Source organism: Melospiza georgiana, chromosome 7 (assembly GCF_028018845.1).
Source record: "Melospiza georgiana isolate bMelGeo1 chromosome 7, bMelGeo1.pri, whole genome shotgun sequence".
Taxonomy (NCBI): domain Eukaryota; kingdom Metazoa; phylum Chordata; class Aves; order Passeriformes; family Passerellidae; genus Melospiza; species Melospiza georgiana.
In genome coordinates this window covers 17,532,243-17,549,597 of record NC_080436.1, presented here as the reverse complement: position 1 = coordinate 17,549,597, position 17,355 = coordinate 17,532,243, and the positions used below count along the sequence as shown (strand labels likewise).

General features: G+C 39.3%; 1 protein-coding gene across 1 annotated transcript in view; it reads left to right on the top strand.

The window, feature by feature from the left end:
* Positions 1–17,355, top strand: part of UBE2E3 (ubiquitin conjugating enzyme E2 E3) — a 55,643-nt gene that overhangs the window by 2,383 nt on the left and 35,905 nt on the right. Inside the window, exon 3 of the mRNA XM_058027617.1 lies at positions 1,388–1,438. Within this exon, the coding sequence (XP_057883600.1) occupies positions 1,388–1,438 (51 nt within the window). The remainder of the gene's footprint in view (positions 1–1,387; positions 1,439–17,355) is intronic.

The following is a 17,355-nucleotide window of genomic DNA, read 5'->3' as shown; positions in this document are numbered from 1 at the left end:
TCCAGCTGGTTTTGGAGATGAAACATAACTTTCCAGTCCTTTCCCTGGAGTTGCTTTTCTTTGGAAACGTTTACAAGTATCCTGTAGCAAGAAAAGTTGTAAAATAGCTGTAGTAGCTTCAAATTTTGCTTATTCAGTGTGACTGTTGTAGTTCTGACTTTTACACACACTTTGGTAATTTTGTATTGGACTTAAACTTAGTAAATTCTTATTGAAATATGTTAAAATTGCTGCAGAGAATGGCTGCATGGCTTTGAAGACTTTTGAGCTTGTTAAAGAAACCCTTCTGAAGCAGGACTGGCTAAAGAGGAAAGAGTTTTGCAACTACTATGTAGCACTTGTAATTTGTGGCTGCTTGTCTTTATCTGACAAGCCTAAGATACAGGTTTTTGACACAGAGTTTTCCCATATTGTCTTTTTTTCATTTAACTGTTGCAAGTCTAATTCCATGCATCTCAGATAGTTCAGTAGGCTGAACTTATTGGTATTAATGCAAGGACATCCAGAGCAGTTTCTGTTAGCTCACCTTTTAACATCTGCTATTTGCATGAAATTCACAGTATTGCTCTTATGGGTCCTTTGGTGAAGTCTTGGTCTTTTTAAGAGGAGTTAACCATGTGTATTTTGAAATTGCACGTCTTATGTACTTGGAGAAACTTAAATTGACAGGAAGTTTTCAGTACTCATTTTGCAGATCTTAACTCCTTGGGAATGTTTGTAATAGAGTAAAGTTATGCATAGATTATGTCAAGTTATTGTATCAATTTTTATCACATAAATACAGCTACTGTATAAGGTTGCAGGAGGAAAGGCAGCAGAAGGTATGGAGAGAAGCAAAGTTGATCCAGAGAGATTATTCCAGTAACAGAGACAGCCTGGCAGATCTGCAAATCCACTTTTTAAACACACTGCAAAGTAATAGGTAAAATATTGTGAAAAGAGTGTGTCTGCTGCCAGCACGGTTCATTTGAGCCTCAGTCACAGGTCTGTAGCTCTGGTTTAAAGTCATTGTCAAATCTGCTTGTGCAGGCTCCCCCCCAACCCCCGCCTCATTTGCATATTAGCTTGAAAAGAAAATCTCCCTGGCAAAAAGTGCTCGGATGTGAAAAAGAGTTACTTTCCTGAATAGTTGTGGGAAATTTCTACCCAGCTCAGCTGTAAGCGTTCTGTTTACATGCAGCGTGGAGCAGGAAAAAAGCTGCAAAGTTTCTCAGCTGTGGGATTTGGGTTATGCCTCTGAGAACAAAGAGGAAGCAGCCATGTTAGCATTACTGAAGGCAAAGCCAATCTTGCATTTAACTGCATGGTGGTAGAGGGCAGTGTAATTCCCTGATTTATTCTATAGACTATCTCAAATGCTTTGTGTCTGTTCTCATTTCACCAACAGAATCCAGAAGGAGCTAGCTGAAATAACCCTTGATCCTCCTCCTAACTGCAGGTATGTAATGGCTTCTTAAATTGTGGTCGGTGGTAGGAAATTAATGTGCTCAGGTTAACAGAAGGCAAACTTCGTGTTTATGACGGGTGACTGTTAGAGATTGCATACAGAGGATTGAACAAGCACACACAATGTTTGAAACTGAAGTTTGATATTTTGTTTGCATGTTGGAGGTGTAGTTATTAGTGATTGATGTACACAGTGAGATCTGTTCGGTTTGTTGTTCATAGCTGGTCACTGCCTTTGTGAAACATTAATTATATGAATGTCAAAATATGTTGAAGCTTTCAACTAAATGTCTGCATGTAGTTTGAACTGGGTTTTTGAGTGCTGAGTTTCTAGAGTGATCTTTTCATTCTGAAGTAAAGAACTGTATGTGATTTTTATATGCTTTCTCTTAGTATGTTGTTTAACAGATAAACTGAGCTATTGCCTCTAAATTTATGTATCTGTTGGTCAAAGTTGTAGTCTTTTGATAAAAAGAATATTTCCAAGGAAGTTCCCAACTTGGGAGGCACTTCTGTTTGGTTTTAGAAAATAAAATTTTAAGCATGGAAGGCTGAGTGATTTAGTTTTAAAGTGATGGTTTGGAATTGAAGCACTTGATCTGTAGGAAAGTTAGATAGTAGCACAGTTAGACAATTTCTTTAAATCTTTTTAATGTTTTACTTTTATTTAAAGGATATATAAAAATTCTCATTAGCTGGGAGTATCCCATGTTCAGATTTGCAGTAAAGCTAGCTTTAAATAATGTTGCTTTCATTTGAGACATCTCCGTAAGATTTCTGACTGGAAGGTATCTTAATAACTCGTGTAACAGTGAGCCATGGATGTGTTTGTAAAATTTGCTGGAAATGCTTTCTGATTCTGTGTTGGAATTGTTTGGCTTTTGAATAGTTGGTGGGTGTTTTTGGAATTTGATAAAATATGAGCTGTTCCTCTGTCTCACTAATCCATGAGTGCAGGGGCTAAACCAAAGCAGTGTTTTATTGAATTTGTGGTGAAGGCATCTTGTCCTGAGGACTATGCTGTAGATTGCCTGTGGCCATCTGATGTATTTGCATGTAGGGTGAGTGGCTCTGTTTGTTTAGGGTGTGGGGTTTGTGTTTTTGTTTTGTTGGTGGTTTTTTTTGTTTGTTTGTTTTGTGGGGAGATAGGTTTGGTTTGGTTTTAAATAACTGCTTTAGATAACTTTAAATAAATTACTGGGATCTAGTTCTGTGTTGGTCCTGCACTTTATATTTGGACCATCAAAGGGGCATGGCAGAAGAGAAAGTATTTAAATGAAATAGAATCCCGACGCTTTGCTTACAGTTGCCAAAAAGATAATTGTAGCAGTTTTGGGTACAGCAAGTTACAGCTTTTAGAAAGAGAAGCTTTCTCACTCTGCAGCACTATCTGATACTTGGCTCCCTGGCAGAGTGTGTTCCTCTCCTATTAGCACAAGGAGTATTGCAGAGCATTTTGCTTATGAGCTGGTACAGCCAGATGCCCAGGAATGATGTTGAGAATGATGAAACCCCCCCAATGTGTTTTTTCAAGTTTCTTTGCTACAGAGAGTAGGAAAAAAATGTTATTTTTTTGCCATTGTGGAAGTCAATGCTTCTATTCCCATAGGTATTTTTATGAGGAATTTGGTGGATTTACTCAGTAAAAACTTTATGATGACTGCATTTTTACCTTTTGCAAAAACAAAAACAAAAAAATCTACAAGAAAAACAAGCTTCTGTAACAGGAGATCTGGGTTTTCATGGTAAACAGTTTGAACAGAGTTTCAGTGCCCTAAGTATTTACTGTTCCACTGAAACTGACTTGTTAGAAGGACCTTTTCTGGTACCAAGAAGTAAATGCAGCTGTGTGTTATGTGCAGAAACAGTTGGCACTTTTACTTTCTTATGGGGTGTAGTAGCACAGATTAGGCTACAGACGACACAGCAGGCTGATGAGTCCTCTGCACTGCTCATCATGCAACAAGCAGCAGAATACTACTTACTGCATTTCTTGTGAAAGGAAAAGAATTTGTAAAAAAAAAACAACCCAAACCATTTAAAAGCCTGTATAATTTGGGCATATTCACATGTGCTTTAAAAATAAAAACCAGGTGTCTAAGTTCTCCCAGAACTAGTTTTTCATGCACAGTTGTTTCTCTTCCAGTTCTAGAGCACAATCTTATCATTTGCAGTCCACATATTGCAAACTTCACAAGAATGCAACTGGCAACTAATGCTCTTGGATGCTGATAGTCCTTCTGCTTACTCAGTTACATAAGTAATGAAAAATTAGCAATTTTTAAATTGCAGTAATGGCACATATAAAATGTTAAATGTTACTTTAACAGGATCCAGTACAAATACTAAAGTACAAATATGCTGAGCTCTCACATATCATGTTAAATACTGATATCTGCTGCCACTTCTCACCTGGCAATGCAACTGCCCAGAGTCACCCCATGGGAGTGACCCGAGGCTGATTTATCTACTTTAAAATGACACCACTGGCTGCACTGTGATTCTCATGCAAAAGAGGTGTAGATTTCCCCAGCAGTTGCTTTTCCTGCAGTCACACCTATTGCTGTAACATCTGCTTTATAAAAATGTCAGAGCCCCAAGAAAGCCCCGCTCCTGGGTGTGCTGAGCAGGCCTGGGCTGCACACTGATTTCTATTTTAGGCACTGGAATAGCAGAATGACAGGCACAGTAAAACTGACTAAACTGTAGTTTTTCGCTTGCCTGTCTCAACAAAAAGGATTGATTTCTGATTCTGTTAATTGGACAATGAACTGTTGAAAAAATCATGTTGTCATGTATCATGCTGTCATGTTTGTGAGCAGTGAATATGAGCTGCATCTCGATACCAACTGTAAAACTTAGTATCTTCATGCTGATAGCTTTACTCCTTAACATGGGTAGTACTAAATTCCTGTGATTTTGGTGTGATTTTCAAGAAAGATAAAGCATCAAAAGCTATAAAATTAAGTTCAGTCTTAGGCCACTAAAGATATTGGAGAAAAATTAAGTGCTGCTTTCCACTCATGTTTTCTCCTGTTCAACATAAAAGCCTGAAACATTACTGTCCAACATACACCATAGCACTAGGACACATAGGTGTAAACTGAGGACAGGTATCTGCTTCCATTTTTTCTTGGTTTTGCAATCTTAACTCAAAGCTGTGCTACTTGATGTAGTGTGCTGTATTTAATTTCTTTGTGCTTTTAATAGCATAAAGCAAAGCTAAAAAGACCTTGGCCCTATTGCTCCTAGGCAGCTCAGTTTCAAACCATGGCCAAGCACTTATACACACTTCAAGGTGTGGAAGTGTGCCAAACCCCACTGTTACAGACTCTCAGGTAAATGCTGCAAAGATTTTGCACGTAGTGCATGGTAAATCTGGGCTGCAGAGATGCTCTTAAATAAGTTTGACATATCTGGAATAACTATTTTCAGCTCATAGCATAAAACTGTTTGGATCAGAGGTCACTGCTCTGTAGTTAAGGTTTTGTCTGAGGCTGCTGTTGAGACCTGCAGCTCAGGTGGAGCAGGGCGCTGCTGTCTCCAGCTCTCATTGTATTTCCTGGATTTTAGGGCTGGCACAAGTGGGGCTGTTCCCAGGGGTGCTGTGATTTATAGCAGCTTCCTTTAGCTGTTCCTGGCTGCCCTGCTGATCTACAATAACAAAAATGTGTATTCCCGGTTTTCTTTGCTTGCTCTTCCTCATTTCCATTCCTAAATTAAATATTGTTCTTCTCTGTGGAAAAGTTTTTGAAGTTCTATTTAATAACACTCATGTCAGCTTAGTTTATAGTTTACAGCCCATTTGCAACAAATCCACTTTAATGTAAACTTTGCAGGAAATGAATGCAAACACCAAATTCAGTGTATCCACTCAGAGCTTAATTCATGTGGTTTAAAAAGTGGTGAGTTGAAATAGTGCATCTTTCCCAGGTAAGCGGGAGAATGTAAGTCTTTTATATCCTGTGCTGTAAATTTGCTTTAATCTCTTCTCTTTACTAAAGCGAAAATCAGATATTTGAAAGCAGATGGTTAAAAAGAAAAAGGTAAAGTGGAAAGGCCAGGCATAACACATGCCTTGGACCACTGGTCAGAGAAACAACTTGTTTTCTTTGTAGCTGCTGGGAAATGGGACTTAGTGCTAAGGGAGAGCTGCTTGGATCACCCCAAAAGCTCCCTGCTCTGTCTCATCTTCTAGCCAGTGAGTGCCTGACCTTACCGGTCTGTTGGAAAGATTTTCCTTAATAGGGATTACAATATTGATTCCTATTTATTTTCAGGCCTTGTATGCTAATATATACTAATGAGATTTCTTGAACAGTACTACAAAAGGTGGCAGTTGATGATTTTGCTGTTTGTAGCCTCTCCTAGACTTGCAAATAGGTTGTTGGTTTATGGGTAGTTAGTTTTGAAATTATGTATATTAAAATAACACTCCAAAGTATGTGGACTAAGAATGAATGGAAGGAAGATGTGTAAGGGGTTTGTTTTAATACAAGATTTTTCTGCTTCGTAAGAACTGCATTTGTCCCTTTCATTACTGCCACATCTTGGGCTAATTCCACCCTGCAGAGTGTTGCCAACACCAGGGTCTGGAGTTTGACACAAAGAAGAATGCCTGCAAAACCCTGGCAGGCGAACGCTATTACTGCTTTGGTTATGGACCCATGAATCCAGATGCGTGTAACTGTCGGACTGTGCTTGTTATTCCATCAGTGTGGAGCACTGCAGTGTGTGTTTAAAGCAATATTGTGGAGGTATTCCTCAGACCAGCAATTTAAGCTCTTTCAGTTGAGCTGTCTGAAACAACGAGGAGCAATGAAAAATTGTGCTGGTGGTGCAGACTCGTCCACGTGCAGAGGTAGCGCTGGATTTGAGCTAATGCAGCCTTGTGTTTGTGAGGAAGGTGCTGCAGCTAAGATTGCAGAAGCATTCCTTTTGTTAGCATACTCTGTCTGCAGTAAGGTTATAGGCAAATGTTTACTCTGCAAACAGTTGTGCCTGTTGAAGATGTTACTGCACAGCTGTGGTTTGCTCCAGTTCTGCCACGGAGGTGACTACTTCAGTCAGAAAGTGAAGCAGATTCATGTGATTACTCTGTAATGCTCCCCAGGGAGGGAAAAAAAAAGGAAAAAAATAATCCAAGTTTGCTTAAATGGTTTAAATAGGTGATTCAAATGAACTCTGCTGGGTTTTTCCTCTCTCCTCTCAGAGTAGGCATTGTTCACACAAAGCTTTTTGCCACACACACCAGGATATGAATAAGCCAATCCATTCCTTTGTCTCTCAAATATAGTAAGTTTCCATCTCCCCTTTGTCAAAACCAGGCATTCTGTTGCTTTTATGAAATCAGGAGGAGAAAGAATATATTGCATGCAGTCAAATAGCAGGCCTTTATACAGTAGCACAAGTGTGTGCCCTCTTCACATGTATGTTTTTTTCTTCCACTCAAGCTGTTGACTTTTCAGATCGGTATAAGTCTCCCAGTTTTGTGTTTATTCTGTTGATTTCTTGTTGGGCAAATGTCTTCATAGTACTAAATACTGAATCCCAGTGAAAAAAAAAAGTCAGTTTTTCGGGTTTCCACCTCTGCAGTGAATACCCAGTTGTGAGCACTAAATGGTTCCCTATAGAAGAGCAGTTGATTAAGGTGTGTAAAAGACAGTTATGTTTAAAGTATGTCCCCAAATGCTTGTGCTGAAGCTGAATGGGCAAAATTTTAAAAAATCACCCAGACTCTACTTGATAATGTATCTTGTGACACATTATGCTCTTTATTGTCTCTCCCTGCCCAGCACTGTCACCACTGAGTGCAGTAAATGCATTCTATGTGAAAAGACAGCTGAAATTTGCAGAATGGTTTCGAGAATACAACCCACAAGATTAGTTCTAACACTTCCTTCCCTATACAGAAGTTTACAGTTAAAAAAATACAGTGAAGAGGGTTCATGGCTCCTCTCCAAACATATTTGAAGTGACTCTCAAATGAATATTGAAATTTTACTTGTTAGTATTGCTCATATCTGGTTTATCTAGAATTATTTCTCCTAAGCATTTTCTTCCCTTCTTCTTCTTCCTTCCTTCCTTCCTTTTTTCTAACCAGAAGACTATAGTCCAGGTCAGAGTAGGAAAGAGTAGTGTAATTTAGCACAGCATTCAGAAGTCTGGTGTTTTTGTATTACCGTCCAGTTGGAGAAGAAACCTTTATGTTACAGAGTGGCTTTTACCTTATTTGCTAGTAGTGAGTGAAACTGCTTAAGTAAGAGGGGTGATGCAAATTTAGAAAGGCATTTTAGTAAAATATTTAAGTGTTAAGTAGAGCCAGACTGCACTGATATTTATACTTTCATTTAAAAACTGCACCAGTGAAAGATTGTGTAACTCCTGAACGTTTTGAATTGTGAGAATATTTAAATTACTTTCTTTTCAGTTGAGACTAGCTGACAGATCTACTAACTCAAAATGCCTCAAGTTATGGGAATTTTTTTTCCCTCTGCTAGTATTGACCTCCTGCAAGCTGTAAACCAAGGTTTTTTTATCAGCCCCCACACAGTAAATTTCTCATGCAAGTATTATTCTCAGTGGCATAATTAAGAGAGGGTTATGCAACACAAATCAACATATTTACTCATGGGAGTAAGTTTTCATGCCTGCAGATTTGCAGGTTTGACACTTGTGTGAGCAGTGTCCACAGTACTGTCCTACCTGCTCTGAAACCTGTGTGTTAGTCCAAAGATTGTATAGATACTTGGCTAGTTTATAATAGCACTACTGTCAAAATGAAAAGAAAATAAAATTTATGTTTTTCTACGTACTTTAAAGTTGCAGAAATGGTTCAAACACGTTTTCATTCAGCTACTGGTGTTAAAGAACTGATGCTCATTTTGTCTTATCTGGAAACAGTAGAAAAGCCTGACCAGTTTTTTTAACAATTCTTTAGGTACTAGTGCAAAAATTTGTGAAAATGCCAATTAATGGGTCTTAGAGTTAAGGACAAATCTGCTTTTTGGATTTGTATAACTGTACAAAGGCCCTGCAGGCTCTGTGACAAAACTGACTAAAGTATGCCAAGTATATGTATAGTTCTTTCTTTTTACACTCAAGCTGTGCATTGCTCACCCCTGCCAGCCTGTCATACTTAGTTTGTGATCAATAGTATGTGTGGCAGGGTCCTAGCACTGAATGCTTCCCCCTCTCACTGACTTGTCTCTGTGTATCAGTTTCTCTACTATTATAGACTTGGGAGACCTACTTCAAATTCAATTTAACAAAGTGCAAGTACAAGAGAATCAGCTAAACAGCATCAAACTCTTTATGTAAAATTACCTAATCCCTATAAAACTGATGTGTGGAGGTTTCTTGGAGCTGGTGTAACGTGGGTTTGCATAGATGAGGAACATTTTGAGACAGGTAATACACAGATCATTAAAAAAACATTGAGCATATTTTCTGAGTTCAGGGCTGGGTAGGCAGGAGCAGGAATATCCAGCTGCTGTCTCAGACAGAGGCATGTGTACCATTAAGCTCTCCAGAAGCTCTGCAGTTCCTTTACATTGATGCCTTACTTTGAGCCAGTAACTGCTGGTGATAAATGAGTCCTAGCCTGCTTGCATTAATTTGGATTAATTTTCCCTCTGCAGAGAGTGCACTATACTGTTACCTAGTTCAGAACTGTGGCTGGAGTAGTTGTTAATGTTATAGCACTTACAGTAAAACAGGCTGGCCAGACCTTTTGGGAACTAAGATGCAAATTCAGTTGACAATGATTAAGTTACCATTGTAAGCATCACTTTCAGAAACAAAGGAGGGATAAGATTTTTTTGATGAAACAGCAAAGTGACCCGTAGTTAGCAGTGAGTCACTTTCATGTTGGAAGAATCTGTAGAGGACCATCTGACAGTCCCTAGTAATTGATGTTTCCCTTATTGATGAGGATACTGCCCTAGAGCATATAAATACTGCCTTTGGAGTTAACAGTGGGGACCAAAGAGTTGTAGCACATTGGAGGACAGGACTAGAATGCTGAGTGATGGGGGCCAATGTAGGAAGTGACCTTAAAAATATTGTGTAATTTGATAATGAGAACTGCAAGGTACAGCGCTTTAGTAGGCTTAATTAGCTGCACAAATCTATGGGGAAAAAAGATTGGATGAGGAGTTCTTCACAATAGGTGTAGCCTCTTTGAGGATCATGTGCTTTGAAGGAAGAAGGAAAGGAAAAGATCGTCAGATATAGAAGAAAGTTGCTGCAAAGGAAATAAGGCAGTTGTTGCTAGTCCAGGGTTGGTAATTATGACAAGCAACTTCAGTTGCTATAATGAAGACCTAATATCAATGTGGGAGTACCTGGACATAAAGACAGCATGCAAAAGGTCTGCATTGCCAGAGGTTTTTAAGAAACAAAGGACTGACAGGAGCAGTTTAGATATAGTTTTTTCTATTTCAAGCAGGAAATAGACTAAGTGACCTCTTAAAGACCAGTTTGACCAAACTAGCATTAACACTGGATTTAAATTATAATGCTAAAGGAAAGCTTGTAGGGAAGTGATTCTCATTTCATTTAAAAACTGTAATTTAGTCAGGGTTTTGTAGTATAATCATCCTGGAAGATATACAGGTGCTATGATTCCAAGCAGTAGCAAAAATTATTTAAAAAGTCATTGGAAGTGCACAAATTTTGTGCTGTTGTCAGTCAAAAAAAGCAAATGTCCTGTGATTTTTCTGCTGATTTATTGTTCCCCTCTGTCTGTCTCCTCCCCCCCAATTTTGGCATTGTTTTAATTTTTACCTCATCTTACTTTAATTGCACAAATTTGTTACCTTCTGCTAACTAGAAATTAACTAGGCACATGTTCTCAGTTCTCCAGAAGTGTGTCACCTTTGTGAGAAGCAAATAGCACAGTAGATCTGCAGTAGATCTTGAATTTTGATGCCGCATACGCTCTGTGCTTGGGTGCTCTGTGTTTGTTTCCCAGGCCCATGAATATCTCTAACATTGAGCTAAACAAAATCAAGAGGCATTTTTGTCCTTATACAGAGGCAGTTTGCAGTAGCTATGCAAGCACTAATGCATGTTGCCCAGCACCCCAAATGGATCAAGCACATCAGAAAGCAGTTGTGTAGTGCTGTCTGTGCCCATGGATCCTGGCTTGAGGCACCCTCTGGAATCAGAGCTCAGACGATTGTAGTGAAAATGTAAGCAGCCTGGCAGGTTTCCAGCTGATGAGTTAATGCTGCTATAAACTTGAGTAGTTCCTCTCTGAGGCATGCAGAAGCGTGCAGGAGCTGGGAAGGTAGCCAGCAAAGTCAGAGAACAGACAGCAAAGCTAAAGGCCAGCCTCAGGGATTCACAATGAATTGTCTTGGAGGTGAGTTCCTCCCTTGCCAGAAACCCTTCATGTAGCTTCAGTGGCAGGGCTGGAAATCAGTAAGAAAATTAAGGCTCTCATTCAGTGCAAAGCCAGCCTGCCTTTTGGGAGCTTGTTTAACATAACTTGAGCAAAGGTAGTTGTGCCCAACACTCAGGCCCCCCTGTGACTGACTTAGCAGTACAGGTGCTGCAGAAAGTGAAAGGGTTCTCAATCAATGCTGGCTCCGTTTGTTGAGCTTGAAGCTGCAGTGAGGTGGTTTAGGTTTGAACTCAGGTTATCACTTCACTCTGAAGCCTAGACATGGAAGCCACCAAAATGTGATAGAGTGAATCAGTAGAGCATCAGCTGGTCAGATTTCATCGGACAAATGAAACATGGGTGCTCTCCTTTCTGTAAGGGAAGATTAGCAGCAGAAAGCCGGTTTTGTTTACAATTTCAGTAAAGCATTTATGCTGTGAATGCTTTGAGCAGAGTAGATTTTAGAGGGTGTGGAAAGTGTTTCAATAGATCAGTAGCTGTGCAATAGGACAGCTGATAGTGGTTCTTGCTGTGAAGGCTGCTATTGTGGCAGACTGGGCAGGTTCCTCCCCAAATAAACTTTTTCTGACCAAGGACCTGTCTGCTGTGTCCCCACTGCCTGGGGTTTGTCCTTCTCCCTGGTATCCCAGTATCAAAGGCTCCATCCAGGCTGGAGGATCCAAGGGATGAGTGAGTCATGCAGGGATGGATAGCTGACACAGAGCTCTGTGCAGTTCCTGTGCATCAGTGCCTGTCCTAACTTGTTCATAGATACCTAGGCCATATCTCTACTACTTCATTAATAGCAATGGCAAAAGCTGTAGTTGGACATTACAGATTTAGCAACATCTTCCTCTAAAGATACCCTGAGGGCCCGAAGAACTAACATTCTTATGCAAATACCTGTTTTTCTGTTCAGAGCTTTGGACTTAGAAGGAAAATAATGAGTTTTGGTTTGATTTCTATAAAGCTAGTGCAAAGAGAGGTCTTAAGAGACTAAAATCAACTTGCATTGAATACTCTAAATCTATATTCACATGGAAGCAAATCTAAGTGATCTGTTACACAGCACAGCCTGCTGCACATTAACCATTGCTCTAATGATATATATTCTTATGCAAAAGGTAGAAATATTGTAGAACCTAAAATTCTACAAGCGTGATTAAAAACATTAATCTGAGAGGGTGGTCTTCACTTGATAAACTGTTTGAAGCACAGTCTGTGGCTGAAAAAATGTTTCTTGTCTGGAGTAGAAATTTTGTATGATACCCATACAAGTTTTATACAGCCAGGTAGTGCTAGCTCCTGGCTAGCTTCCCTTCTTTCACAGAGTCTTGGATAGCTGGAGTAGTATGAAGAGTTGCAGTAGCATCCTGGCTGCTGTGTATTTTGAGTGTGATTTGCTTCTTCCTTTTTTTTATAAGCCAGAATTCCAGGTGGTGTACTTACTTAGTTATACCAGAGCAAACACACCACAACTTGTTTTTTTCAAAAAGAAGCAAGTTTCTGAAAGTGAAAGGGACATCATCAAAACAAAGCAGTGATTTGTTTGATAATAGAGAGTAGCAAGCCTTAAATAGATCCATATGTGGAGAAGTTGGTTACTTTCAAGGTTCTCTGAAAACAAGTGCAGTGAAAGCATTTTACTTTCAAGTGTTTTGTTTGGTTTATTTTTCATGGTAATACTGCAGACTAGCATTATCTAAAGTCTTTGTTTTCTGTTAGACCTTTTTGGGTTTTGTTGTTGTAGGAATAGAAGAAGCAAATTAATTTCTTATCAGTTACAAAGCAAGCTAACAGTAGCAGCTCTCTATACTAAAACAGCTGTTGTAGGCTGAGCACCATGTGGTTCTCCCAGATGTAAAGGGCATTCTGGCAAAATTACTGTTCAGGGACCGGTGTGCCTTACTAGGAATTAGAGAAGGTAGGGTAAGAGATGGAGAAAATAGAGATGTGAGCTGTACTACTCTGAGAAATGACTTTTCATCCTTCTGGACACTGTTTATGCCGTTTGCATTGCCTCTGAATTTCTCTGCAGGCTGTGCTTGATATCTTTGCTGTAGATGGCTACTGTCTACTTGCAGGACCATAAGAGAGATTTTGATAACTCTGGGGTTTTTTTCTTACAAATGCAAGTTGATGTGCTTAATTTTTCTTAACTCCCAGATTCTGACCTTGGAAAAATAAGTATAAATAAAATCTCTTATCTGGATTGTCAGACTCAGCTGTGCTTGTACTCTTTTTGTTTTCAAACATGCAAGTAAGGAGACAGGAATGACTGTGAACACAACTCTCTCTGCACCTGAGATAAGCTGGATACCTCCCTGCTAAAATCATCCATCCAGGCTGGGCAGCTTTCCAGTAAAGATGACACGTGCCCACCAGTGTGATAGCAGCTGGTTCCAGGAGGTGGAAAGATAAGAGTGCTGTTTGAAAAAAATGCACCAATAGAAATATAATTTGGGTTTTCTGCTTCTTGGAACTGTGTGAAGAACAGGTAATTATGAGAGACTGTATTGCCCAAGGTCTTAGTCCAAATCTATTTATGCCCAGAAGAGTTCATGTTTGTTAACTTTGAAAGATCCATTGGCTTTTGAAGCCTGAATGAAAAAAAAAAGGTAACTCTAAATGGTTCAGTGAGCAGTCCATGGAGTGCACTGAATGTTATTTCTGAAAGTAATTCTGTTGGTGTTTTTCTGCAGTTGGTTGCTGATCACAGACCAAGGGGTCAGTTCTGGTTAGGTTTGCAATAGATGCCATAAACAATGAATGCTTGACGGGTGTCTGAGAGATGCTGTGCTGCATCTGCTTGTGCTTTCCATATGCAACTCTGTTCCCTTCAAAGTCATCTGGCAGAGTGCAAAGCACCATGAGTCATCCTGGCACTGCTGGAGTGTGTAACTACAGTCTCTTAGCAAGGTGCAAGCCAGAGCCTGGCTTTTAGCCAGTTTGGATGCAGAGCAGGACACAGGAACACCCATTGTGCTGTTCTGTCTTAGGTGGGTAGATAAACTGCAGTATGAAATTGCACCAGCTGCATGTGTTCCTAAGAGGCTGAAACCTCTGTTAGGAGTGAGCATGTTCCTGGGACACCCCAGCTCTGCTCCAGCACCAGACTGAGCCAGGGCACCTCTTTCCCCTGCCGAGGAGCAGTGCCGGGCTCAGTGTGCTGGTGGTGCAGCCATGCTCTGCTTGCAGTGTGGCTCCAGTGCCTGTGCTAACAGGCACTGTGCCTCTCAGTCTGTCAGCAGTTTCTCTGAATTTTTTTCTAGCCTCTAAAGTTTTAATAGTGGAGTCTGGATCACCACTGGAATAGAAATTTGGGGAAAAAGGTTTTCCTGAGGGAAGTTTGAAAGACAGAAGCTTTACTATAAAACCTTTCTATTCTTATTTTTGCAATCTGCAGTAAGTTGTTCCTGATAGCATTAATTCTTCTGGCAAGAGTTAATTTAGAGTTAATTAATTTAGAGTTAATTTAGGTGTTAGTCTTCATGCTGCTGTATGAATTATAGATTTAATTATGGTCCAGGTGCTCAGAACTTTGCCATTCTTCTATATGTTAAATATAAAGAAAAAATAAGTCTGAGTAATTTTTTGGCTTACTGGATAAATGTAAACACTTGGAAACTGTGCCAAAGTATAAATAAATAGAGGATTTACTTCACAGAGAATGTTATTATCTACTCCAGGGTATCCTGCTTTATGGGGAGGATTAGTGTTTTGCATTATACTGGGACACGCCTTTTTACAGCTATGACTCTGCAGCAGAAGATTAAAAAGTTTTCCCTTAATTCCTTGTGTTTCCAAATTTTCTTTTGCAATTACAGCTCATTACTAGGGGCCAAAGGTTGATTTGAGTTAACATAGCCGTAACGAGAAACGCTCTCTGATTCCCTGGTAGGTGTAAATAAACAGCCTACTTGTAGTATTCCTCTTCTTCTGAGTTACTCAGTCTTTTCTGCCTGACAGTTTTGTCAGTCCTTGAAGGTTTTCATACTGCAAAGATACTTAAGCATGTTTGTTTCTTGTCCTAAACCAGATTTCCATCCTCTTTTCTCCTAAAGTATAAGAAAATTTAAGTTTTGATTGCAATTTAATTCCATGAAACTCTTTCCATAAATGTCTGTTCATAATCAGGCTGGATATGAGAGCTTTGAAAAACCCCTTTTTACTGAGATTTCATTGGATATTTGGGCAAGGGGCAAGTATATGAAGTATGTTAAATAACTGGGACTTATTTCTCTTCATTCCTCTTCTGTGTCTACAGTTTTAATTCCTGCCTTTCTGCTTTGTGGCCCTGAGTCAGAGGAAGCCCACCTTTCTCACCTTTTCCAGGAAACTCTGTGTGTGTTTAAATGCTTTTCTGAAGGGAATGTGAATTGGCCTTGTTTCAGCTGCTACTAAACACCACTGGACAAAGCCTGTGGGATAATATGCCTGGGTATAAGATGCCTGCTGCAGTATTGGGCACAAAAAAGAATTAAGACTATACTTCTTTAATTTATTTCACTATTAGCATGCATGCCATTTATGGATGCAATAATATGAAATTTTCAGATGAGGGTCAACTAATTTATTCTTGTAATTGTCCCCTTATACTCCTTCTAATTTGTGAGTCAGAAAAATGTGTGTCATGATTTCATTTTTCTTTTGGGCACTGCAGCTACCCTCAAGAGTCTGCTCTTCCTTAGACATGAATAACATATTTGATGCATCTCCTGAGGAAGCAGCCAAAAGTGCATGTTCTGACCTCATCTTTAAGCCTTTCCATTTCCTTTATTCACACTTAATGAAGTTACTATCATAACCATTAAAGATAATTGTGTAAAAGTAGATTATGTAATTATTGTAGTTGTACTGGTTTAGTATAAAGTCAAGTATTGATTCTGATTCTTTATTTTGGCCCAGCATGGAAATGCTAGTTTGCTCTAATTGTTGGATTTGGAAGTCTGTGTTGGTTATTTGAGGTAGCTAGGGAGTTTCTTTCTGAGGAAATCTGAATGGTTTAGAGCACTTTGATACTTTTGTTTGAGAAAAGAAATTAATTTCCATTGAAGAGACCCTGTTTTAATGTCTCAAAGGTTTTTCCTCTGTTTGTTTGATTCTTAGTACTGGGAATCATTTACAAAGGTTTTGCCAGTATCCCTCAGGTCAGTTGTGAGTCACTGGTATCAAAGCTATGGAGAGCTGTGCAGTGTCTTCTAGATATCACTGGTGTGAATGGATCTACAAGTGGGTTCTTTCTTAAGCTTTCTTGATGCACTGCACTTTTTGGTTGGGGACGCTACATATGCAATTTCTTTATTTGAATAAACCTCTAATGTGGTTAAGTTTAGACTAAGACCTGGAAGTAAACTCTTCATAGGGATTTTCCTGTAACAGAGCCTAAATTTTGCCTTCTTTTATGTGAGCATAATTTTAGATCTTGAAGAACCTACACTTTGTGGGAGGTTGGTGAATGAATGGGCTGGAGGCTGACCATGTAGAGGCTTTCAAGTCCTTTACTCAAGAAGGAAATGTAATTGATGTCAGCATGTTAATTTGATGGAGTACATTTATAGGAAGCTTTATACAGCTGCTGAGTGTTAACTTAAAACCATGTCTTCATTTGCTACCTTTGTTTGTTTGCTGTGTTCTTAGGTTATTTAATAAAACATGCAGTAAATCACTGGAAAAATTCCTGGACTTTGTCTTCCAAACAGCTATTGTTGTCAATGTTAAGGGTCTTCATGTCTTAAACAAAACAGTCATTTTTCCTTATAGTAAAAGCATGATTTTGAAGAGTTACTTACTATTCATGTGTTGCTGTGTATTTTTATTTTAAAAGTGAATTATATCAACTGGGTCTTTTCTGGATTTTGAAGTCAAATCAGTCACTGTGACTTCTGGAAATAGAACTGCTACTGTACAAAATCCTAATTAGTATAAAAAACATTCAGAAAAACATTCCAAGTCCGTGTCCACATTCTTCAGATTCCCTTTGTTTCTGAAGGCCACTGTGGGTTTGAGTGCTGTATTTCTGTGTCTGTGGTCAATCAGTGCATACAGTGGTGCAGTGCATGAGACAAGGTTGGCTTGGCACCGCTGAATTGTCATCAGTCCGCTCTTGTTATTACTCATAAACTGTGCTTGGCTGTAAGCACACTATAGATGCTCCCTGTTTAGTGCTCAGGAACTCTTTCCTTGGAAATTGTGTGTCTTTTTAATGTGTCATGGCTCAATTATCACATTCATTTTGGCTGCCAAAATAGCCATATATATTGTCTAGCAAGTGACAGCCTGGGCCTTTATCTCTTTCTGGCTGTTTGCCAGCTGTTTAATTGCAGCCCTGTGTTTGCTGTGTGTCACATCTTATGGTGGTCTATTATACCCAGCTAAAACAATATTTTGAAAATGTTTCAAATGTAAACTAATTCTGTGAGACTTTACATCCTGTTATTTACATGATCTGCTAGGAATGTAATGTAGGTCATTTTCCCCCCTACAAATACGAACATTTGTACCTCGGATCATCTTACGAA